The sequence below is a fragment of the Vitis vinifera genome, chromosome 13 (genome assembly GCF_030704535.1).
Source record: "Vitis vinifera cultivar Pinot Noir 40024 chromosome 13, ASM3070453v1".
In the NCBI taxonomy this organism is placed as follows: domain Eukaryota; kingdom Viridiplantae; phylum Streptophyta; class Magnoliopsida; order Vitales; family Vitaceae; genus Vitis; species Vitis vinifera.
In genome coordinates, this window is record NC_081817.1 from 229243 (window position 1) to 254259 (window position 25017).

The window sequence follows — 25017 nt, forward strand, 5'->3', positions numbered from 1 at the left end:
CCTTAATTTACTTTCCATTTTAGCTGTTTAATTTCTAATTTGATTTGATTTGTCTTTGAAATTTGAATTAACAAAATTCAATCAAAATCCATGAATAAAAAATACAAATTGACCATTTAAAAATAAATACTCTGATTTAGAAATACATGGTAATTTGAAGAATAGACGGTCCATGGTTGTTAATACGAGTGACACTTTTAATTTCACATAAACCTATGATACTTATAATTGAGACGTGGAAAGAAGAAATAAATTCCAAACTCCTTTGAAAAGACTAGCATGTTCCTTGTAATTTTCCTTTTTTCCAACATGAATTGACACGACCCACATAGACTGGAATTAAAATTAATTATGACAACGATTTCTGGGAGAGCTACTTTTACGGGGATTTTGGCCTGAGCATCAAAGCCCATGTTAAAAGGGTTGATGAGGGTTGAAGCCTCCCAGGTTCAGTCTTAACTCTTAGGAGACGGCAGCTAAGCTATCTCGCTCTTCTCTGTACACTCCATGAAGTACTAAGTCGTAACAACAACAAAAACAGAGACCTGAGAAACAGATACGAGAAGCCAAAGAGAGAAAGGGAGAGAGATTTCGTGTAGCGTTGTTTTCTCTGTTTCCCAAAAAGATTAGGCTGTTGGGTTTGTGGGTTGAGACTTGAGAGGGAGAGAGAAGCAAAGAAAAAGATAAAGAAGAGAAAGATTGTTTAACCAACATCGGAACTGCTGGTTCTCATGAGATAAGATCACATTTAAGAGGATATACGTTTTGTTTTGGAAAGGTCATTTAAGAGCCTGCCAAGCTTGATACAAAGGAGGATTTTTTACTTAGAAATTTTTGTAACGTCTCTGTGTGAGCGGTGCGTGGTCTGCTGCCACGACCCCCTTATCTTCGTTTCTTGCTAAAGCAAAACGAGAGAAGCGTTCTCCCCCTCTATAAAGCAGGTGCAAAGCAGCTGATTTGGGGGTATATCAAGAAGCAAAAGGGGTTTCTGGTTGGGTTTCTACTTCTCTCCATTATATACATATATATATCTGAAAGAGACCTCTCGAACCAGGTACCAGAGAAATGGTTTTGATTTCCTCGAGAAAAAAAAGAAAAAGAAAAACCAGCTTTCGTTTTCTAGGAGTTGGTTCAGTTTTGTCTCATGTAAATATTTTTTCTGTTTTATATTTCAGATCTGCAGGTTGGTGAAGCAATGCTACCTCAGAGACAAGCTGAAGAAGTCATGGTCTCCGGCCTCAACGAGACAGAGGGTGATGAGAGAGAGGAAGACAAGGGAGACGAGAGCCAGCTCAGCCTCAAAACCCTTCTCTGGCATGGTGGGTCTGTTTACGATGCCTGGTTCAGCTGTGCGTCAAACCAGGTATACTCATTTCTACTACTATACTCTATAACCACACGCAAATCCCTCAAAAACACCACTCATGTTTGGAAATGGAAATACAGGTTGCCCAGGTTCTGTTAACGTTGCCATACTCCTTCTCTCAATTGGGTATGCTCTCAGGAGTCATTTTTCAGATCTTCTATGGCATTCTCGGAAGCTGGACTGCCTATCTCATCAGTGTTCTTTACATTGAGTACCGCAGCAGGAAGGAGAAAGAGAACGTCAGCTTCAAGAATCATGTCATTCAGGTTTTCAAATTTCGACAACAACCTTACCTTACCCATCAAAAATTCTGAAAATTTAAACATCTTTCCATTCCAGTATCATCAGCTAACAGAAAAAAAATGAGTTATCAATTGTTCTTCTCTTATTTGCAGTGGTTTGAAGTGCTGGATGGTTTGTTGGGTCCCTACTGGAAAGCAATGGGATTGGCCTTCAACTGTACTTTCCTCCTTTTTGGATCCGTCATACAGCTGATTGCTTGTGCAAGGTCAGTTTCATTTTCATTAAGAATGGTAAAAATCAGAAATCTGGGGTGGTGGGGAGGATTAATCTGAGGTGGTGATGAACTGGTGGGATGTTTACAGCAATATATACTACATAAATGATCGACTGGACAAGAGGACATGGACCTACATCTTCGGAGCTTGCTGTGCCACAACTGTCTTCATTCCTTCATTCCACAACTACAGGCTTTGGTCTTTTCTTGGTCTTGGTATGACCACTTACACTGCCTGGTATTTGACCATTGCAGCCCTGGTTCAAGGCCAGGTATTCTTCATTTTTTCTTTCTGGGTTTTTCACTCCTTACAATCATCCTTCACTGGATAAACGAATCACTTTCCTTTTATCTTTTGTAATCTCAACGGAAAGCCATTGACTTTGGATGGTTTTTACTGTTTTACAGGTTGAAAATGTGAAGCACACAGGCCCTACTAAGCTGGTCCTGTATTTCACTGGGGCCACCAACATCCTCTACACTTTCGGCGGACACGCCGTCACTGTGTGAGTGATTTTCCCATTTCTCAACTCCATCTCTCTTATATTTTATGCGTTTATTTTTAGTTTTTTCATATCCATATTTGTTTGAACAAAAATTGCAAAAAAAAAAAGAAAGAAAAGAAAATAGAAAATGTTGCAGCTTTTTCTTACCATTTCTGGGTCTTGACAGAAAAATCATTAAAAGCAACTTTTCTGATCCTTTTCAAGGAAGATTAAACTAAGAAAGTGACAATCTCTCTGAGCTGCATCTTCCATGCGTTTTTTCAATAAATACACTGACATTTTCAATGGTCTATTCTGCTTTTAAAACCACCTATTCTTCAAAGTGCTTTGTTGGAGAAGATACAAAATATTTATGTTCCAACATTTTTTTAAAGGGAGCACTTGAGCTCCGTATAATATTCCATTGATCGAGAGAAGTTCCATATGCAGAGAGCAAGCAAACAACAGAAAAAATAAGTATATATGGCATATGATTTCTCCCCCATACCCCGCAATCAATGGTATATCAAGTATAGCTTAAACATGGTACTGGCCCTACTGGCCCTACTGTCATTACTCATTCTTGGTCACTTGCCGAGTATGAGTGCCAGCTGGGGATATAATTGCATCTCACCCTCTAGTACAGTTGCGTTTTCTATGTAGTTTATAACTAGCTTGTGTAGTTTACTACCAGTAAAGTTCACTAGCTTCTCAAGAATATAACTGCCCATTTCAAACCAAGGGAAAGGGATGTGTCATATGACCAGTCTCATTTGAAGTGTCCCAAATGTCAGAACATGTACCTTTTGATGATTTTATTATTTATTTTTTAACATTCAATGCTATGCAAAAACCTGGACCCATCAAGTCTTTGAATTTGAAAATTTTCATACTGACCTCGTAAGATTTTGATGGCCATGGAGTAAAAGTGAAGTTTTTCATGGTGGTCCTTATTTTAGATTGACTTCAAGGATATCAGGGCAAAAATGAATTCATTTGTGATGGTCCTATAAGATTTTACACACTATTGCAGACAGGTTATTCCAATTATTAGCATTTCTCAACAAACTAATTGGGGTTCTGGGTTTTCTTTCGTTTTTTTTTTCTTCTAGGGAAATCATGCATGCAATGTGGAAGCCTCAAAAATTCAAGTACATATACCTTGTTGCCACCCTATATGTATTCACCCTAACAATTCCATCGGCTGTTGCGGTATACTGGGCCTTTGGGGACCAACTCCTCGACCATTCCAATGCCTTTTCGCTCCTTCCCCAAACTGGATTCCGTGATGCTGCTGTGATCCTAATGCTCATCCACCAGGTCTCTATATTCTTTCTCCCATTGCCCATACTATTTAACATCTTGCTCAAATTGGTTATATATATCTTATTGTCCTGTGTGTTGCAGTTCATTACATTTGGATTTGCTTGTACACCCCTGTATTTTGTGTGGGAGAAGGTGGTGGGGGTGCATGATACAAAGAGCATATGTTTAAGGGCACTCGCTCGGCTGCCAGTGGTCATACCGATATGGTTCTTGGCCATCATATTTCCTTTCTTTGGGCCCATTAATTCAGCTGTGGGGGCTCTTTTGGTCAGCTTCACCGTCTACATCATCCCAGCTCTTGCCCATATGCTCACTTACAGAAAGGCCTCAGCCAGAAAGGTAAATGGCCCTATCTTTTCTCCACCTCTTATCTTCACTTTTACTGGCATTATCTATTACCCACACTCACCACGCTTACTTTCTGGCCCTTAATGACCCAGATAACCTTTATGCATACACATCTGCTGGTTAAATAATGGTGCCAAATTGTTGTTTATGTTTGATATCTGAGGGACATATTGGTCAATAGAGCGTGCTTGAAGTAGGGTCACTATATTGATTTGCCAACCGGATCAGTGTAATCTAACCTATTCAGCCATTATACATGCATTGAATTGTGGGGTGAAGGTGATGGATATATATTTAGTGGGTCATCATAAGCCCCATTGTAATATGCTGGTAGGTACCACCATAGATTCTCTAATAGATTTCTTATGTCTTTGTTTGATTGTGCTGTATTTTTTTGGGCCAATTATGGTGCTAAATTGTGGATGAGTTTGAGAAGGGTTAATCACTAGGACACTCCCTCTAGTTTGAATCAATAGAGAGGAAAAGAAAAAGGTCTTTGTAAGGCTCCCCAACTCTTACATTTTGCCAGTATGTTACTGATGGAAATTCAGTTTGGGTTTCGATATTGCTGATGCAAAATCCTTCCTATAGAGGTTGCTGCAGGCAGGACATTTAGATGAAGTAGGCATTCTAGGATGCTAATTTTCCTCTGCTAAACTCCTCCACTAAAGAGGGAAAGTAGATGTACATTAATACAGTGGTGTGAAAAACATTATTCAGAAAATAAGGCTCTATTTGAACCTAGAATTAACAAGAGAAAGGAAAAGAGATGGAGGGGATATCAGTTGTATTCTTTGATTATATTAGAAGATAAATTCAGTAAAGAAATTAAATGGGTTGGGGAAAATTTGAAAAATTTTCAGACCCCCCTGTTCTATGTTTAAAAAGGTAAGACAAGTTGGAAAAAGAGTGGAGGAAAAACTTACTGATTTCAAACATAGTTTCTTTTTCCTTCACGCCTCCTTTCCTCACAATTCTTTTGAAATCAAACTAAGACGAAAGAAACAATTAATCCCAATGAAATTGTACTTGGTGGATGTGGTTTTAGCTTTTGCATTTAGCTTTGAAGTGATTTTCCATGCCTCAGCATATGCCTACCAACCATGGTGTCCAGTGGTTGGGATTTTGGAAATTTATGGGACAAGGTTGAGGTTGGTGGTATTTCCTTATCATTCAGTTATATGCAACAGTCTCTCTCCAGTCTTGTAGTAATGACTTAATGATCTGACTAACTGACCACTGATTGGAAGGAGCTGTGTAACTTAACCTATTGAATGAACACTACTAATATTGATCACCTCCTTGATCAATTTATTTCATCATCATCTCCATTCTATTCCTAGCTTTCTAATCTAATTTTCTTAAATGCAGAATGCAGCAGAGAAGCCCCCATTCTTCCTCCCAAGCTGGTCAGGAATGTATATGGTAAATGCATTTGTAGTCATCTGGGTCTTCATAGTTGGCTTCGGCTTTGGAGGGTGGGCTAGCATGAACAACTTCATCAAACAAGTCGATACTTTTGGGCTCTTTGCCAAGTGCTACCAGTGCCAACCCTCATCACCCCATCGTTGAGCGTTGACCTTTTTTTTTTTTTTTTGTTAAATTCTCTTTATAAATATTGAATGATTGGTCTTGTATGATGGGGATTGATCCTTTGGTATGAAATCAATATGAGTATTCTGTGTCTCAAATAAATACAGAAGCTACTGAATATAATCATTACTTGCTTCATATCCAAGTCTCAGAAAAAGCTTAAATGGTATGTGCTTCACATGGCTCTAGCATCCAGCCAAGTTGCATATCTATCCACAAAATCTAAACCAAGCCCCCCCCACCTTGACTACCTCTTTTGTTCATCAGTCTCATTCACATGAAACCTGTAGTATGTGTTGTCTTGCTTTAGATATTTTTTTTTCCCTCCTATTGACTGGTCAAAATTAGAAGGATGATCTCCTTCTGTTTGGGTGAATTGATAGGCCAACATTGATGGTTTCCTTTGTGTGTGTGTGTGTGGTGTTTATGGCTTTCATCTTTATTCCCCACCCTGGAAACATGTATTGTCGATTTTCCTGCTTCTTTTGTTTCCATTTTGGCCGTACGATAAAGGTGGATTTACACACAGGCAAGAAGATAGAATGATGAAAAATTTTGTTTTAGCTGCAGGGAAGCAAATTGCTCCACTGATAACGTATTTTTGCAGAAAAACTTTGGCCTAGTTGAAATCTGGTTTTGATAGAAAATAATTCTTTGAGAAATGGTTTTGAAAACATGTTAGTTTTTAAAAACAAAGAGAGCCTTCATTTTTACTGTTCCTTTGAAGCTGCTTCTTGTTGTAACTTGTAAGTAGGACATACTGAAATTCAACAAATGGGTATCAGCTTTCTCTTATTTTCTAGCTGTTCAATTCAACCAGACAGAAAAACAAAGGAAAGGAAAATAAAAATGGGTCTTGCTTGCTTTTGGCTTTTGGTTTAGAAAAGAAGGGTGTCCAGGCAATTTAAAATGGATATCTAAGTGTAAGGTGGGGTGGGAAGCGTTTTTTGAGGGGTGGGGGGGGGACTACCAAAATCTGTCCTTAAAAGCCATCAATCTTCTTTGCTTTTGTTCGGAATTGCATCACCAGCTTTGGAAAAGGCATTTGAGGGGAATGCACTTTATAACGAAAAAGAAGGCAGAGAGATCTCACACGTTTCCTCATTTTTTTTTCTTTTTTTTCTTTACAAATTATTGTATTTTTCCTGTCAATTTAGAGTATGTATCCAGTGATTTTGTGATCTTAATATTTAGAAGCTGTCCCATAAATAAATAAAAAAGATCACCTTTTTGGATGTTATCAAAATATTTTCTTTTAGAAGTACATCTTTTTTTTAAAAAAGAAAATTCTCACATTCAAAACCGCTTTCAAACTTGTTAAAAAGAAACACTTTATCCCCGATTACAAATCTTTATTAAAATCATAAAAAAGAATATATATATTTACTTCATGCTTTTTTAAACTTGGAATTACCTTTGAATTAATAAGAAAAATTTTCAAACACTTTTGAAATAATATAACCACCATTTTTTATTTTTTATTTTATAGAGATGTTCCCATTATACATTTTGATTTTCGCATTTGAAAATTTTTATAAAAAAAAATTATTTTCAAGTATTAAAAGGGTATAATAAAATAAGTTATAAAAGTATTTCTAAAAAATCACTTTCAAACTTCTTGGACAGTAGAAATGAGAAAGTTGTGGTTCCATAAGTTGCATTTGATGATAGGGTCATGATGCCCATTTGTTATTGGCTTCGTTGAAAGCATTTTCGCTTTTGACCAAACAATACTTATCTCCCTCACTTTAGATTTTAAATTCGAATGCGTTATGATTAATATTTGGATGAGGATGTTTATCACCCTGCCCTACCTCCCTTTACTTTTGGTGAGGAGTGCTTTGGGCTTTGATACATTTCATGGTTCAGACCGCTGCCTAAAAGTGTAAAATCACTCATGGTTTCTAGAGAAGTCCTAAATAATATATGTATATATTTCATTAAAATTATTTCAAATTTTATGTATTTTAAAATTATTTACTTTTTATATAAAATTGAAAAAAGAAAAAAACTCGAGAGCTTGAAAAAGTATGTAGATCATGAAATTACTTGAGAAAAAACTTAATGCTTAACTCTTAGTATTTATCGACTTAAGATGATTTAAGTAAAATTATATTTATGTAATTGAGTTAAAATTTATTATTTAATTATTATTTTAAATATCGTAAAATCATAAATTTTTTTCTAAACTATTGAATTAATACATGCACCCATATTGATACAATGTGACAGAGTAATGAGAGAAATGAAGGAGGAAATAAACATAGAGGGCAAAAGTTATTTAAGATTTAGAAAAAATAATTATTTTAATTAAAATTTAAGTTATTTTACTATTATTTAAACATATTTAATGATTTAAATTAAATTATTAAGTTAATTTACCAAACACCCAATAATAAATGAAAATTAGCATATGTTTGCTTACTAAGAAATAAAGATTATGTTTAATATATATGGTATTTTAATAGTGTCAACTATGTCTTTTGGATGTTCTTAGTCATTCAATTTTTGGTTGGAGTAGAATTTGGGTGAATCCGTGACTAGGAGAGAAATTTTTTATATTTTTTAAAATATAATTAGTTTGATTTATGTAAATGCATTTTAAAATCTTAAATTAAAAATAGATGTCTTGATTAATCCTCATATTTTTTAAAACATTTTTTGATATTTTTATGCTTTGAGAATTGAGATGCAAAACAAGCTTTATAGTTGTTTGGTTTCAAACTAGAAACATCATCATAAGGGTTTAGGATCCAGAACCAACCACCTTAGGACCATTATTGTCGGAAAACAATTTTGATTTTGTTTTGGGCCTGGCCGATAGAAAATAAAGGATTCTAATGGGACTCCTATCAGTGAGTGGAAGTGGAAATGATTGGGTGAAGCAAGTGCTTGTTTTCATCATTGGCCCAATGAAGTTCAGAATTGGGCCCAATGCGGTTGCTTCATCCTTGTCACCTTTGGCTGCTAACTCACAATTTCACTTCTCCATCCACTCTCGTCTCGTATTCACCTCTGTTCATGCCCCATCTACTCCGCTTCTTCCCGCCCCGGAATTAGTATAATTCGTTTAATATAACCATCTTATTTGAAAATAATTGTTAGTATTAGTATGCAATAATACTTTTCTATGGAAAAATATATATACACATGTTGAGATGAGTGTATAAGGTAAGAGATACACAGGGTTTGAAATAGGTGTATTGTGTAGAATGCTCATTATGTACTTTAAGTCCGAAGAGAGTGTATAAGGTGGAAGGTCGTTAGACACCGTATCAGCGCCGGGGAAGACTCATACCCATTTATTACAAAAATACAACAATATCATTCTATAATATAAATATATAAATAATTCAAAGAAAAATCTCAGATGCTAATACCTATCAAATCTCAAATCCGGGTCAGGTCGTTCAAGGTGGGAGTAATCCATGTGTATGAATGTGTAACTTGTAACTGGAAGATGGCTAGGCTGCGGTATAAGTATCATATGAGTCATTGCACAGGTGGTTTGAGGCTAATTGAGTAATTGATGCTGCCGTGAATCATATGCGTCTGATGGGCTTTCCTCACGATTGCATCGTCCATTTGTACAACCCTAGAGCTCGTTCCAGCTCTGCTATCCGTCTCTGTTTTTTTTTTTCTCAGGAAAACGCGAGAAAATTGCGTTGCTCATTCCTTGTACTGATAGCAGCAACGTTCAGTGCTAGTGTCTGAGAATGCCGCCCAGAAGTAGGGCTAATAAGGTTGGCTCTTCCACATTTTGCATCCCCATTTTCCACAAATTTTCGTCTGTTTTCTGATGTGCTCTTGCTTCTCTCTTCTGCCCGGGATAACTGTGAAGGTGGGTCTCAAGCGAATGGACGCAGCCGTTGAAAATATGCGTCTTTTAGGGTTTTCAGATGAGTTGGTTCGCAGTACCATTAAGCGACTGTTGGAGGTTAGTACTTTTCTGTCCTAATTGTTCTGTTTGGTTGCGTGGAAAATGTGGGAAAGCTAAAATGAAACAGCAACTCCAGTCAAATGGTTGTAACGTCGCGTTTGGCTGCTACTTGCCGCAAAATGAAAGGAAACGAGAAGGGAAGAGAAACGGAACTTTGGATGCTGTGCTTTTTATTGTTTTGTTCTCCACAAAAATAGTATTCAACCCGCCTCACCCAAATGGTCTTTTTAGTTCTCAGACTCAGACTCATTCCTGGAAGGTGAGTTTGCCTTTTACCATTCTCAGGATCATGTTTGGTCGCTGAGGAAACTGAGGTTAATGGAAGAACAATGAAATGTTGAAAATATTATTTGTTATTTCACGAAAAATTTAGTGAATGTTTTGTTTGTTTGAGTCTTAAACAATGAAATAGCTACCTTTGGATCACTGAAAAGTGAGGGAAAAGACCAGGGAAATGAAAAGGAAAGGGAAGAAAAAGTAGGGGAAAATAAAAGTTTTAAGTCCAATTTTATTTTCATTTTACGGAAACAAAGACAAAAATTTAATACCTAAAGTTTAATTTTCAGTATATTTTTGTTTCTATTGACATCAAACGTTAAAATCTTAAGACATTTTTCTATATCTTTTGCTCTTTCCCTATAACTTTTCAAGATTTAAATGGAGTGTAAGGGAACCAAGGTGATAATTGGGCCAGAATGGGGTGAAACACCAACCCCGATGAAGGCATAATTCAATACAAAGTCTTTGGTGCAACTCCTGAAGGGTGGAGACTTTTTCAACAGGCCAGTTGCTAATTACCCTTTTCTCGCATTTTTGAGGCAGCCAAATGGTTGATGAATATCTATTTGTGGTTTGTGTTTTGTTTGACCATTAATGGGGCTTCCTTTTAGGTTTATGATGGAGATGCTGGGTGGCTTTTCATTGAAGAGGGTTCTTACAAGCTCCTAATTGACACCATTCTTGATGAACAAGAGAATGGTTTGTTGAAGGTAATTTGATTATTGCTCTGTAATTTGTTTTCAACTTTTCCTACATGCTTGGTTTGATTGCTAGAATGCTGTGGAGAAGAAAAATAAAGCTTGGGTTTCAATTTTTCTGTCTTCTTGGCAACTAAAATGAGGCATCCCGAATAGTTTTTATTTTTTATTTTTTTATTTATGGAAACAACATCTGGAAAAGAGGTAGACATGAAGTGTTGGATCTAGAGCATATCGTGCCATTCTCTTTTTTAAAATGTAGACAAAGGGACTGAATATCCAGAAAGAACATGACAGAAGATAGACTAAGATATTATGTGATTTGCCCACACCAGGGTATGCCATGGGCAAAGATGATCTATGAATTTATGTAATTAACATTGTAAGGCAATTTTTTTATTAGGATTTTCAAAGCACTTCTATTACTTTTAAAAGAAATGGTATTGATTTTAGGTTTTAAAAGTGAGAAAAATAGTTTCAAACTGCTAACCAAACAGTAGCTAAGTGCTTCAGTGTTGCCAAACACAAATGAAAAATACCGACATCCTCATCTTGGAACTATTATATTCACCAACCTTGGCTTTGAAACCCTTGGTCTGAAAATTAGTCTTTATCGAATCTCCCAATTTGATATGTAGTACACACTTTCAAGTTGCAATAAATCAATGTTGATATTTGGTACAAATGCCTATGGAATTCGGTTTAGTTGAAGTGCCAGCAAGACAGCTCTTGCTGTGCTGTGTGACAAATTTCTCCATTCCCCATATCAGCATTAGGTGGGTCTCATACTTTGGTGATATGACACCCATGTCCGCTCCTGTCCAATGTGGTTTGGACAATAGTAAGTTACTTCAAAAAGGCTGCAGAATGATTTTTTTTTTTTTTTTTTTTTTGTTCTGGGTTATTGGGAAGGAGAAGACATAACTTTTGATGGGTGGAGTGATTGAAGTTGATTGTCCAAGAATCAAAGCTTTGTTCACATGCTTCTGCAGTTCAATCAGGAATACTAATCTTTGCTTTCTTGGGTTTGTTGTAAGATTGGGTTTGGGTTTGGGTTTGTGTTTGGCCACTGGGAGCTCATACTTTGTTTTTCTTTTGGCTTTGGTGTGCCGTGTACACTTCCCTTGTTTTTGTTTGCAACCCATTTTGTTAGGCCCTCTCTTTACCATAGGAAAAAAGTAGAAGAGCACATGGAACTAAAGGAAGGTCCTTGGAATGGATTCCTAGTTCTTTGATAAGAATGAAAACAAGATATAAACTCATTAATTATATGTTTCTTTTGTGCTATAACTTTGCTGAAAAACTTGAATCCAATATAGTACAATTTATTGTTTGAACTGTGCAACTTTCTTTATCTATTTCACATTCTTATTTCAATGACCAATCCTTGTTGTAGATAGACCAATAAAAGGTGATACATGGTTTCGTTATCGATCCATTATTAATAACATGTAGTAGAGATCAAAGGACATTTGATGATGACCATATGATGCATAAAAAAATGAAAAATGATGTGAAGTAAAGATAAATAGGAGCATGTGATTTACAAATAGAACTATTTTGTCACCAGGCACCATAGTGAAATGAAGTGTAGCCAATTTAGGAGCATGTACAAAATGCGGTTAACAATATTTTACTATAGGCAACAAAGAGATATAGGCAAGCTTTGGAGGTGTCATTTCTCTGTTCTATTTTCTTTTGATCCAAGAAGTCTTTGGATGTAGCTCCAACATCATTATTTGGCTTCATAGATTGTTTGAGTCCTTACTAAGATTTTGGTATTGGTTTGTTGATCCCCATAAGGCACTCTTAGCATACTTCCAGTGTATGATGGTTGTGCTCCTTTTGTTAGTTGAAATTTCTAATAAACTCATTCTTGCCTATTAAAAGAAGTATAAAAGATATTGGGGAGAGCCCAACAAAAGGTGGGCTTGATGCTCTATAAGAAAGTTTATAAAGAAGCCAACAAAAGCAAAAACTAAAAATGAAAACAAAAGGCAGAAACCCAGCCTTAAACCTCCCCAAGCTATCTAAAATATAAAGAAAAAAAGTAGAATTCTAAATTCCGACTAGAATCCCTTAACAGGGCTCTAAGAAAGAATGTTCAACTCCAATGTGGAATGCTGCAAATAAAAAATCTAACCATTCTGCTTTTATGCACTAGAACATATATAGAAGGGCAAACTTCTGCATTCTCCTTCCCTTACCAATATAAGTACAAGACTCACAAACCAGGAGTCTTTAGTCTACTAAAGACTAAGTGAAGATCCAGAAGGAAGACCCCAAGCCACTCTTAACATGGTGAAACTCAAATTTTTTTTGATAGGTAACATAGTAAAGATCATTGACCACAACAACACACAGAAATGCAATGCAATCATAGGGTAATAATCTTCTTCTCCTTATGCACCCCAATACTTAATGCATCTCTGGATTTGTGGCAGGATTTTGAGGATCCAAAGATATTTTGGACTAGGTGTCAATTTTCTTAGTTGAGGTGGTAGAATTTTGCCACTTGTGGCTGAAGTGGGATGGCTTGGTGGTTCTGGCTTGGTGGCTGGAGCAAGACTAACCGAGCTAGTTGCATGTTCTATCCCATAGTCAAAATGGATCATTTTCTTGCCTCGATCCTCTGAAGGGAACAAGGGCTGAGTTTTGACACTTACACAATTTTGTTGTATTTTACCTTGGACATGTGTAGGGTATTTATTAGCTCCTAGTAGGAATCTTCATAGCGAATATTGGTCATAGAGTTGACATATCAAGTTTTAAATGGTAACTGTCAACTTTTTTACAAATAAGCCTCTCTCAATCAAAGAAAAGCACTTTTGGAAATCCATAGGGAAACTTTCCCAAGTTCTGATGATCTTTTAGAACTTTTCTGAGAGAGGCTTTATTATAATGATAAGAGAAAGAGAGGGCCTTAATGTCTTTATGTTGAATCCTACATTCTTTACCAAGAAGGCTGAAGACTTGGAATACAGTTCAAAGAGTTCCATGACAACCTTCAAACCAAAGAAGTCAGAGATCTCAAAGACAGTCCATTGTTTTCCTCATAGCCTTCCCACTACTTTCTCCCTTGGATATTCTTCCCTCAGTTGCTTCATTCAGTTCAAGTTGAATATCCTTATGTTGTTATGTCACCTATTCATTAACTTGAGAATGTTCTTGGGCATTGATTTCTATGTTAACTTTTCAAAGAGAAGAACCCTGGAAACACAGATTTTGTCAAAGGTTCATATTAGAGTCTCTTTCCAAACCTTCTTGCATCTTTTCCCACAAAGGATCCATGCCACCTTAACACTTGTACATGCCATCCTTGCTCTTGATATTTAAGGGAACCATGTTGGATAAAAGGAAAGGAAACCACAACTCAAAGATTGATAAGTCGAAAAAATGCATTATTTGCTATGGATTGAATGACACTTTATAATCTAGTGCATTTAAATTCAAAAGATCAATTTCCTGCTTCTGCAAAGGGTGGAAGGAAAAGACTCATCTGCTCTCTTCAGTTAAGCTGTCCATGACACGAATGCCTCTTTCCTGTAAATATCTATTCACCATTTCCTGGTCTTGTTTCCTCTAATAGCAGTCACATCTAGAATATGGAATCTAGCTCATAGTTGGTCTGTCCAACCCCTCTTCTGTCTGATGAGAATCGGGAATACCTTGCTAGCGAAGTAAGCAAGAAAAGAGATGCCATTAGTTTAATTAAAAGGCACCCTTCTATTTTCTCGCCTGTTCCTGATGGCAATTTAGGATACTGGAATTCCTTATTTATATATTTGTTTTTAAATTTGATTCATTTTTTTTTTTTTGGTGGCATAAGATGTTATATGGCTTACTTTATGGCTCTCTTGTGCACGACTGAGTGAACAAGTGGTGGACAATATGCAAAGTCCTGTCACTGGTAAAAAAAGAGAAATAAAAAAACAATGCCAAGCTAACATTTACTTTTTGTTTGAATGATTCACTTTTGAAGGGTGATTCATTAGAAGGCAATGCAAGAGATGATAATGACACGTCATCTGCTGCTATGCCCTCGACTGGAGTTGAAGACGCAACATCACAGACCAATGAAATAGGTAATTTGGACTAGATGCTCATCTTTTCAAGTAATTGTGTTAAATTTTATCTGCAGTTGGTGCAGCCCTTGTAATCTTTATTGGTTTGCATCTTTGACAAGAATGTTAACTCCTTGTTTTCAATTTTATTGTACTCAACCAAACAACAAAAGTTAACATATTTGACAAGAATGCATTTCCTTGAAACAAAACCGAAAAGAGTGCATCCAAAGTTCAAACAGCCTCATATGACCATCATTTTTACTGCAGTATGAGCACTTGTTTTGCAGGAAGTGAAGACTGTAATCCACCAGCTGCAGAAGAAAGAACCAATGAGAGAGACATCAGTTTGGACCAAAACCCTCTTCACACACCTCCACACTTGATCAGCTCCTCAGCACCAATAGATAGTCTTCTAATGCAAAGGCGCAGACGTTTCTGTGGGTGGATCAGTGATAATGAGCCTAATGACATTTGTACCAAGCAACTCATACCAGCTACAATGTTGCAATTGGAAAAGCTGATACGTGGTACGGATACAAATAGCAAAAGCAGGTGGGATGAGAAGCCAGAATGAAGACCCTTTTGGTTGTTCAGTATCTTTTTTATGTTTTCTTTTTCAGTAGAAGATGACTATTATATTTTTTTGTAGCTTTTTTAGATGAATGTTAGTATGGTTCCAATGGAGAAAGGTGAAAAAAATATTGACAATAGGAGGAAGGAAAATAATTTTTTTTATTTTATTTTTATTCGTCCTCTAAAAATATCCTGGAAAATTTAATTTTTTTTTTGGGACATTTTCATGGACAATCAAACAAAGAGAACAATTTTTTGAAAACCAGAAAAATGTAGGGTGTACAAGAAGATGCTTTGGAGAATGTCTGAAATGTAGGAGGAGATGGCTCAGAGAATGCTTGGAAGGTTGAAATATGGAATGGAAATGACAACCAAACCCACTATTACTTCTCTCACAAGCCACGTGCACCCAAGATAAATGACACATTAGAATCATGGGGAATAAAACGTAAGCCACTTTCCTTTTTTTAAGAAAAAAAACTTAGGATTTATATGCAAATTGTTTAAATAATAGTTCTTATTATTTAAAATAGAAAAAAGTATTTTTACTTAGAAAATATGTTTAATAATTCTTTTAGAAGATAAAAGAATGATATGAGAATTTGTGTATTGTATAAATGTATAGTTTCTTTTAGGGAAAATAGGTCAATAAATTGTTTTTTCATTATTTAAGTTCCCAACAAAGAATTTTTTTTTTTTTTAAGGTTTTGAAAAATTTCACACAAAAATAATAAAGAAAAAAGAATTCCTATAATGATTAAATTATAGATGAGGAAAATTTCTTAGTCCTTCTTCTCTCTTTTTATATTTTTTAATTACATTATTTTTGCATTATCCAAATATAATTTCTATCAAAAAACAAACATAATTTAAATAATTAGAAATTTATTTCAGCTTATATTAACAAAATTTGTACATATTAAGAATAAAAATACTACAGAAAGAGTTAAAATATGATAAAATTTACTTTCTCTAAATACAGTTTTTACTTTTTAACTTTATATCTCAACTAAAATTTATTCCAAAGTTTATGATGTGTCAAAAAATCTCAAATTTGTAAAAATATATATCTAAGTAGTAACTAATTTTTAATAAATATAATGAGAGAATAGAGAATAGACTATTTCTCATTATAATTTAAAATAACAAACTGAAAATCTAGAAATTTAGAAAAAATCTAAAAACTACCATAGCCGTTTAATCTGTGCAGCCGTCACATGTGTCATAAGCTGATTGGTGGAGCGAGGTTCGCAATTCGATGAGAAAGTGAGATTAGGCGGGGCTAGAAGCACTACAACGAACAAAAGCGAACGGATAATTCCATTTGAAGTCCCGAAAACCTGCAAATCTCTATTCTCTTCTCCCTCCAAAAACCCTAATTTCTTTAGTCTCTAATAATCCCTAGAATTCAGAGCTTCAATGGTGTCCATTTCTCTGTGAACTGGAGCTTCTTGTGAACACAAAGCCATGAATTTTCCAGCAACTTTTCGCGGGAATTTCAATCCCTTCTCGCACTGCAGTTCTTGCTGTGATCTTCGCTTTCAGCCCTTCCTTTCTTCTCCGATTGTCTGGCGCCAGAAACGATGTCGTATCAGCAATTTGCAGGTGCACCAGGTTTCAAGGTAGCATTTTTTGTTTTTGTGTGTGTTTTTAGGTGCTATTGATGGAGAGTGCTGTTGCCAGAGTATTTCGGTTGGTTCCGGGGTTGTTCGGAGTAGGTGATTGGATATCCGCACGTGAGAAACGCTGGAAGGAACAAAAGTAGCTCTGGCAGTAGCGCTGGCAACAATATCCTGATTTGAATGATGGTTTGGTTTCTGATATTATTAGGTTAGGTTCTCGAAGGAGGCCAAGGATTGTTTGCGGTGTGACTGAGACAGAAACGGAACCGGAAAACAATAACGATGAGGTAATTTCAGTGCATTTCTTATTTTGAGGCGTTCTTCAGTTTAATGAGTCATTTTCCAACCTTGAATGATCCTTTCTTTCGGTTTAGTTCAGTCATAGATGTAGGGATCGTTTGGATGTCTCATGGTGTCCTTCAATTGTATGAGTTACTTTCTCTGAATATCATGTTTTGAGGAATTCTTCAATTTGATGTTGATTCGTGGCTCTTTTTTTTTTCCCTTCACATTTAGTACATTATCACTAATATTGAATCATATCTCCAATTTTCCAGGAAAAAGCACATGAAAATGGAGGAATGCCACCTTCCATTGATTCAACTGTGCAAAATGACCCACAGCTCGATTCTCAGCCTCTAGTGGCTGATCAAGTAATTTCTTTTTCTTTCTAACTTCAACTAGGTTCTGATTGTAAATTCATGAATTTTTATTTGGAATTTCTACATGTTTATGATTTTTTTTCCAGGACAAAGACCAGTTTGTACATAATGCGATGCTTAATGGGGACAACATGGTAAATAGTGATAATCAGGAAACTGAGGCCCAAGGCAATGTCCAGGTATTTCTGTTTTATTTCCTACATGACTGCAGCTAGAGGATGTTGGAGTTCCTAGATTTAGTCTTTTTAAAGTGATGAAAGAGGTGTGATGTCTAGACCATATAATAAGATAAAATAGTTTCAACATCGACTGCTTTTGGTTAGAATTGATACTTGTGGCAATAACCCAACTTGATTATTTTTCATATATGGTGTGAGAAACTATGCTTCCTTGAAGTTGCTTTTGCAACAATAATCAAAATGAAGGGTACAGACTGTATTCAACAAAAGTGTTTCTAGGTCATTGCATTTTGCTCTTTTTTTTTTTTGATAAGTAAGAGTATTGTATTATGAAAAGGCGCTAAATTAGTGGCTTAAGATGCACAAGAAAGAGACACTCACCCCCTTACAGCTGAAACAAAAAAACTGTCCTACAAAATGTACAAAAAACGACCCTTCCCTCGACGGGTCATTGCATTTTGTCCTCTTAAATGTGAAAGTTTGGTCCATTAGCCTGCATTCATGTTCTATGGAATAAAATTAGCTACTTAATTGTTCATGTGAGACTTGCTATCCATTGACGGTTCTGCATGGGAATCCTACCATGAATCATCAGCCTTTAGGCTGATAAATAGCAACACCCAAACAGTTGAGGCTGTCTGTTCGGAGAGCAAGGAAACCAACTTTCATTTGGTGGAAAGGGAATTCAACTGTATTTCCTCTAGCACTAATTGCATTAAGGTTTTGTTTGAAACAGGATTCTGAGAATTTAGAAGTTGCAAGTGGATCACCTCTTCCAGGTGTGAAGGTGATTATGATTTTATCTGTGACGTTCTTTGTATTGGAGAACCTAAAATTTTGTCTCTTCTTTATAATATTGACTACTACTATATTTTTCTTTTATTCTGTTTTTTTATTTTACCAGCCACAGGTACTGGATGAATCAATCCGGATTCCTAAGGAGACAATTGATATTCTCAAGGATCAAGTGTTTGGGTTTGACACTTTTTTTGTGACAAATCAGGAGCCATATGAGGTTAGTTGATAATGTGGATTGGTTTGTTTTATTTGCTTCTCTTTTCCCATTTATCTTGGAATTAAATGATGAACTACAAGCCCATGTTGATGATTAACATTTATAAAGAACCACCTTTTATTATTCGAGTAGGAAATCTAAATTGGGTTACTCATATAGTCATATGTTTGGAACTCCTTTGGAAAGGAAGCTTTTCTCGGCACTTCTTATAGTTCCATTTTCTAGTTTACTAACATTTCTTGATCTTCATGGTTCAACTCTGAGAAAACATAACAGAAAAAGATAAAACCTTTTTTATTTGCTCTTTTATCCAACAGCATTCACACCATTATCTATTAGAATCTAGGTTGACATGTTACCATTTAGTATTTTGATTAAAATCTTAATGCTGTTATGAGCTTCTGGGTTTGCTATGTTACTTCACCAGGGTGGAGTATTGTTTAAGGGAAACCTCAGAGGGAAGGCTGCTAAAAGTTATGAAAAGATAACAATAAGGATGCAGGTATCTGTATGAATGCTTCTTAATGTATACAGAGATTTATGATTGAGGCTTCTTTTAATTCAATTTCGATGCATTTTATATACAGGACAGATTTGGAGATAAATATAAACTTTTTCTTCTTATCAATCCAGAGGATGATAAACCAGTGGCAGTTGTGGTTCCTAGAAATACCTTACAACCAGAGACAACTGGTACTTATATATCTCTCACATTGGAAACCCCTTCCACTATTTTTGTTAAAGGATCATCCAATTGTTGGAGGATATGGGGCAAATATCACCATAGATGAAAATAAGCACTATAAACTGGAAAATGGCTAGCCTATCAAAAAAATAAACTGGAAAATGACTATTTTGATATAATTTCTGCAGCTGTTCCAGAATGGTTTGCAGCAGGGGCTTTTGGATTAGTAACAGTGTTTACCTTATTTCTCCGGAATGTGCCAGCATTACAGTCAAATTTATTGTATGTGGTTCATTTTATTATGTTTTCCTTTTCGTCTTCTATTTATATTCATATTGTAGAATTGCAAACTAGTATTTGTCCTCAACCTGGAGAAAAGAGTATAGCAGAACAATTTCGCTGTAGTTTCTTAATGAGAAATTAAAGTTTATAATTCTATTATGCACTCATGATTTTAGAGGTCCAGATGTTCTTTTCTTTTCACTTGATGATTGAGAGTTTCTTTTCTAGTTCACCCAGGCATGCTTTTGAGATTATTTATTTATTTATTTTCAGTGAGGAGATAACATCCAGATGGTTTTGTTTTGCCTTTATTTTGTCCCTTCTTAGCTCTTTTGAATGATTCTGTCAGAATATGATGCATGTTGTGGGTCCAAATCTTGACAGCTTAAGTTTTTAGAAAAGTTGATCACCCTGTATGGTATCAGTCAGAGCTCTAGCTAACTGGAGGTCTCAAGTTCAAATAAGAATCCTCCCCCATCGATTCATCTGCCAGCTCTCTTCACGTGCAACTACCTTAAGCTTTTAGATAGTTGGTAGTTCAACAATTTCTTTTATTTTAAAAACCTTGGTCAATTGTGCTCCTCAGTTTACGTTTTTTGTAAATTTGTCGCTATGTTTTTTCGATCTGTCGTGGGTCCTTATGTGCTTTGAACTGTGAGATTTTATTGTCAGACTATTTTGTGATAATTCCCTCTAACACTGAATATTTTAATGTCCCAGATCAGTGTTTGACAATCTAAATTTGTTAATGGATGGCCTCCCTGGAGCCCTTGTAACTGCACTTGTTTTGGGTACACATGAGATCAGCCACATTTTAGTTGCAAGAAGCACTGGGATTAAGCTTGGAGTGCCATACTTCGTTCCTAGTTGGCAGGTAAGATATATGGTTGCTTTGCAATAATTTTTTAGAGGGGAATTGTTTTCTTTTATCTTCTTTCTTTCTTTCTTTATGTTTATTTTTTTCTTCTCTTTTTATTGGTTGGATTCAGTAAGGCTAAATATTTGCTGCCATACAGGAGGCAAGTCCCCTCTAGGGTTCACAAAACAATAACTCGTTTGAGCTTTGTTATTAAGGATAGCCTTTTTGGAATCTTAAGATGTACCTGACACCAACTAATTGGTTTCTAACTACCACAAGATTAATGTCTAATGTCCTGTTTGGACATGTATGATCTTTGTATTTTTTGGGATTACTTGCCCTTCTTTGTTCCTAACACTTCTATTGAGTTATTTTGTTCTTGTGCAAAGGTGCATTGAAATTCTAATGTGCTATTTTGGTGGCAGATAGGCTCTTTTGGTGCTATCACAAGGATTTTAAATATTGTTCCCAACCGTGAGGATCTTCTGAAGGTTGCAGCAGCAGGACCTATAGCTGGCTTCTCCTTGGGACTTGTTCTTTTGCTTCTAGGATTCCTTTTACCACCCAGTGATGGTATTGGTGTTGTTGTTGATGCTTCTGTGTTTCACGAGTCACTTCTTGCTGGGGGTATTGGTAAGCACTTTATGCTTCATATATTTGCATCTGTGCATTTGTGCAACCAAGGAAGGACCTTCTCAAGCTTGACTGATGTGGAATATGTCATCTTTGATGGCTCAATATGTTGTTACTACTCTAGGTTGGCTCCCGCTTTATTAACCTATGATCATAATTGAAAGTGAGTTTTCCTTTTATTTATGCAGCAAAGCTTCTTCTTGGAGATGTTCTCAAGGAAGGGACTCCCATATCTGTTAATCCACTTCTAATATGGGCATGGGCTGGGCTTCTCATCAATGCCATCAACAGCATCCCTGCTGGGGAACTAGATGGGGGCAGAATTTCTTTTGCCATATGGGGAAGAAAGGTAAACGGGTGCCAATCCTTTAGGAAATCTGATCTTGCTCCTGGCTGTCTACAGAAAATAGAAGGATAAAAACAGAAGAAAAAGAAGTCTTTTAAGTCTTAACAGAATTGGGGTGTTATATATAGTAATCACACATTTCATGTGGCAGGCTTCAGCTCGCTTCACAGCTGCCTCAATTGCACTTCTAGGACTATCCTCACTGTTCAATGATGTGGCATTTTATTGGGTGGTGCTGATATTTTTCTTACAAAGAGGGCCAATTGCTCCACTCTCTGAGGAAATTACTGATCCTGAGGACAAGTATGTTGCCCTTGGAGTTGTAGTTTTACTCTTGGGACTTTTGGTATGCTTACCCTACCCCTTCCCTTTCACAAATGAAGTCACCGTAAGTTTCTAGCTCTATGTTCCTAGTACAGTTCATTGTATAGTATCTCATAGGGATATCGGAGACTCCAGGCTACCAATATGCGTCAAAGAAAATTGTTAAAATTTGATTGGCTTATGAAGTGGCTGACAGGTAGTCCATGTCATATGGATAATTTTTGTGGGTTGTAATAAAATCAATGAACGCCTGTCATATATGTTGCCTGCCTATATTTGTGGAAAGTTTGAACAGTACATAATAATTGTTTCATTGCTGTTCTTCTCAACAAAAACCACTAATTAGCGAGTACTTCACACACCCTCCTCTGGTTACAAAACCAACTGTTGGATGAACCGCACAGGAAAGCCTCAAAATTAGGTGAACTCAGGGATTCAAACTTAACAACTGAGTCTATAACTCGAGACGGCAAGTGACTTCGATTTTTGATATTATGTCTTGGATAATGTCATTTAAACTTTGAAGCTATATGCTTGATGATGGGACTAGTTCATTGAAGCTTGGGAAACTGAAATTTTTATGCTTTTTCATTGACATGTTCGCCTTACCATGTATGTATATATATATCAGAGCTCACAGCTTGTACAGAACATGGTAATTAGTATTATGAAATCTCTTCCACAGTAGTTCTTGGTATATATATGCATACATGTTTCTGGTTTCTGCAGTAGGTATCGGTTTCAGTGGGAATAGTATAGCAATGGGTTAAATTGAAAGTGAATACTTCGCCAGATTGCAAATAAATGGGCATACAGGGTCAAGATTATCCAAATGTGTCATTCATCTGTCTCCAGAGCTGCGTAGTGGACTACCATTAACCTACCTCACCCAAGCTCATAAATTGGAAATGGCCCTACATTACTTTTCTGCCTTTGTTAACCTTATCTTTGAATCTGAAACCAAAGGAATGGCAAATAAGGAACTTAGGCTCTGCAGTCTGAATGAAGTCTCTGGTAAACTTTGTAGGAATGCTTGGTGTTTGCTGCTTAGCACTCATATTCGCGAGATGCTCTTATAGTGCCTGTTGAAGCCACAGCTCTCCAAGCCTCCTCATGCAGCATAACGCAAGCCCATATGATTCTGCTTTGTTACTTGTATTCTCAAAAGATTTGCAACCAAAGGAGAAGAAAGAGACAATACACTTTCATGTTCTAATCTTAAAGCCATGGGCCATCAAATTTTATGTGGAACTGAACAAAACACGGAGGAAGTTGGTACCCGATGTTATTGGCAATTAAAGGCAGTGAAATAACCAAAGACTGAAGTACTTTGGAAGTTGTTACTGACCAGTGATGGCAAAATTTGGTCAATAGTGAATATGCCTTGAAGAGTGATATATGGAAATCACAGTACTTTTCACTTGGCAGGCTTCAGCTCGCTTCTAGGACTATCCTCACAGTTCAATGAAGTGGCATTTTATATCTTTCTTACAAAGAGGGCCAATTGCTCCACTCTCGGAGGAAATTACTGATCCTGATGACATGTATGTTGCCCTTGGAGTTGTAGTTTTACTCTTAATTAGGAGTTTCGGCATGCTTATCCTACCCCTTCCCTTTTCCAAATGAAGTCATTGCAAGTTTCTACCTAGCTATATGTTCACAAACAATTCATTGTATGGTATCTCATAATCAGGTAGTCCACGTCATATCGATAATTTTTGAGGGATGTAATAAAATCAAGGAACGCCTATCATGTATGTTGCAGGCCCTAGTGTATATTTGCGGAAAGTTTGAAGAGCACATAATAATTATTTCATTGCTGTTTTTTCAATTAAAACCACTAATTGCCAAGTAATTCACACACCCTCCTCTGGTTACAAAACCAACTGTTGGATGAACTGCACAGGAAAGCCTCAAACTTAGATGAACTCAGGGATTTAAACTTTTAGTACCTGGGTCCTTGATATTATGTTTTGGATAATGTCATTTGATCTTGGGAGCTATATGTTTGACGATGGGACTAGTTAATCAAAGCTTGGGAAAAAGGACTGTAAAATTTTTTATGCTTTTTTTTATACATGAGACCTCTTCCACAGTAGATTCTGTAGTAGGTACCGGTTTCGGTGCGAAGAGTACAGCAATTGGTTCAATTCAAAGTGAGTACTCCCCAACCCTGCCTCACCCAAATGGGCATGTCTATATATGTATGTACAGATTGCACATAAAGGGAATCCCGGGTCAAGATCATCCAATGTGTCCTCATTCATCTGTCTCCAGAGCTGCTTATTCACTGCCATCAACCTACCTCACCCAAGCTCATAAATCGGAAGTGGCCCTACATTACTTTCCTGCTATTGTTTTCCTTATCTTTGCATCTGAAACCATAGGAATGACAAATATGGAACTTAGGGTCTGCAGTCTGAATGAAGTCTCTGGAAAACTTTTGTAGGAATGCTGGGTGTTTGCTGCTGAGTACTCGTGTTCGTGCAGATGCACCATGGCCTGTTGCAGCCACAGCTCCCCAAGCCCGATGCAGCATGATGCCCATGTGATTCTGCTCTGTTACTTGTATCCTCAAAAGAGTCGCAACCAAAGCTGAAGAAAATGACAACTGTTTTCACGAATGCGAGTATCTACTCTCAGGTCCTAATCTTAAAGCCATGGGCCATCAAATTTTATGTGAAAGCAGGAGCATCGCCCTTTATGAGCACCCCCCGCTAAGCCCACCAGCTCAACCGCAACCCATCCTCACCATTTATTTGTTGGCAGCATTTGTACCTAAAATTTTATTCATTTGATATCCTCCATTAATGTGATGGCGAAGGAGCTCGGTGATTGCAAAGGGCAACTGGGTCATGTGACCATAACTCCACCACCTACACTTTCTTATTTATTCTATCCTGTGAAGTACACATGAACATAGTCAAGACTCATCAGCCTAGCTAGCAGGGCTATTACGGGAAGCTGAGGATGTGGATAGCGCGTGATTATGTTATGTGCGGGTGAGGTGTGACTTTAATTGTGGAATTAGAAAGAGGGTATCTTCGGATGTATGACAAATTCCGATGTGGGGTATCATGTGAAACGTGAGGTGTCATTTCATTTCATTTCAATTGTCAAATTTTTTTATGGCCAAACTTTTTATGTTCTCTCTCCAGTCTCCACAGTCCACATGAAGATTGTGCTTCATTATAGACTGAGGAAATGTAGATTTATTT

At 36.5% G+C, this 25017-nt stretch overlaps 3 protein-coding genes across 4 annotated transcripts; all 3 read left to right on the forward strand.

Moving 5' to 3' along the window:
- Positions 1 to 411: 411 nt before the first annotated feature.
- Positions 412 to 5773, forward strand: LOC100267240 (auxin transporter-like protein 2). The gene is made up of 9 exons (XM_002268889.4): positions 412 to 1054; positions 1176 to 1363; positions 1447 to 1632; positions 1762 to 1874; positions 1972 to 2155; positions 2292 to 2389; positions 3481 to 3688; positions 3776 to 4033; positions 5414 to 5773. Exons 2-9 carry the CDS (start codon positions 1196 to 1198, stop codon positions 5612 to 5614), a joined length of 1416 nt encoding a protein of 471 aa, XP_002268925.1. The 5' UTR covers positions 412 to 1054; positions 1176 to 1195; the 3' UTR covers positions 5615 to 5773.
- Positions 5774 to 8902: 3129 nt separating this feature from the next.
- On the forward strand, positions 8903 to 15365 carry LOC100245015 (uncharacterized). 2 transcript variants are annotated; one of them, XM_010659991.3, is made up of 6 exons: positions 8903 to 9378; positions 9477 to 9572; positions 9652 to 9834; positions 10466 to 10564; positions 14535 to 14637; positions 14907 to 15365. In XM_010659991.3, exons 1-6 carry the CDS (start codon positions 9352 to 9354, stop codon positions 15191 to 15193), a joined length of 795 nt encoding a protein of 264 aa, XP_010658293.1. In that variant the 5' UTR covers positions 8903 to 9351; the 3' UTR covers positions 15194 to 15365. The 2 variants fall into 2 exon arrangements, with proteins under 2 accessions (XP_010658293.1, XP_010658294.1); XM_010659992.3 differs by lacking the exon at positions 9652 to 9834 and having other exon boundaries at positions 8976 to 9378.
- A 1073-nt stretch (positions 15366 to 16438) lies between these two features.
- On the forward strand, positions 16439 to 22059 carry LOC100267324 (probable zinc metalloprotease EGY2, chloroplastic). Its single transcript, XM_002271095.5, has 13 exons — positions 16439 to 16814; positions 17023 to 17101; positions 17372 to 17467; positions 17563 to 17655; positions 18392 to 18442; positions 18560 to 18670; positions 19098 to 19172; positions 19258 to 19363; positions 19544 to 19637; positions 20358 to 20511; positions 20922 to 21129; positions 21318 to 21478; positions 21627 to 22059. The coding sequence occupies exons 1-13, from the start codon at positions 16660 to 16662 to the stop codon at positions 21873 to 21875; spliced, it is 1632 nt and encodes a 543-aa protein (XP_002271131.2). The 5' UTR covers positions 16439 to 16659; the 3' UTR covers positions 21876 to 22059.
- The last annotated feature ends 2958 nt before the right edge of the window (positions 22060 to 25017 follow it).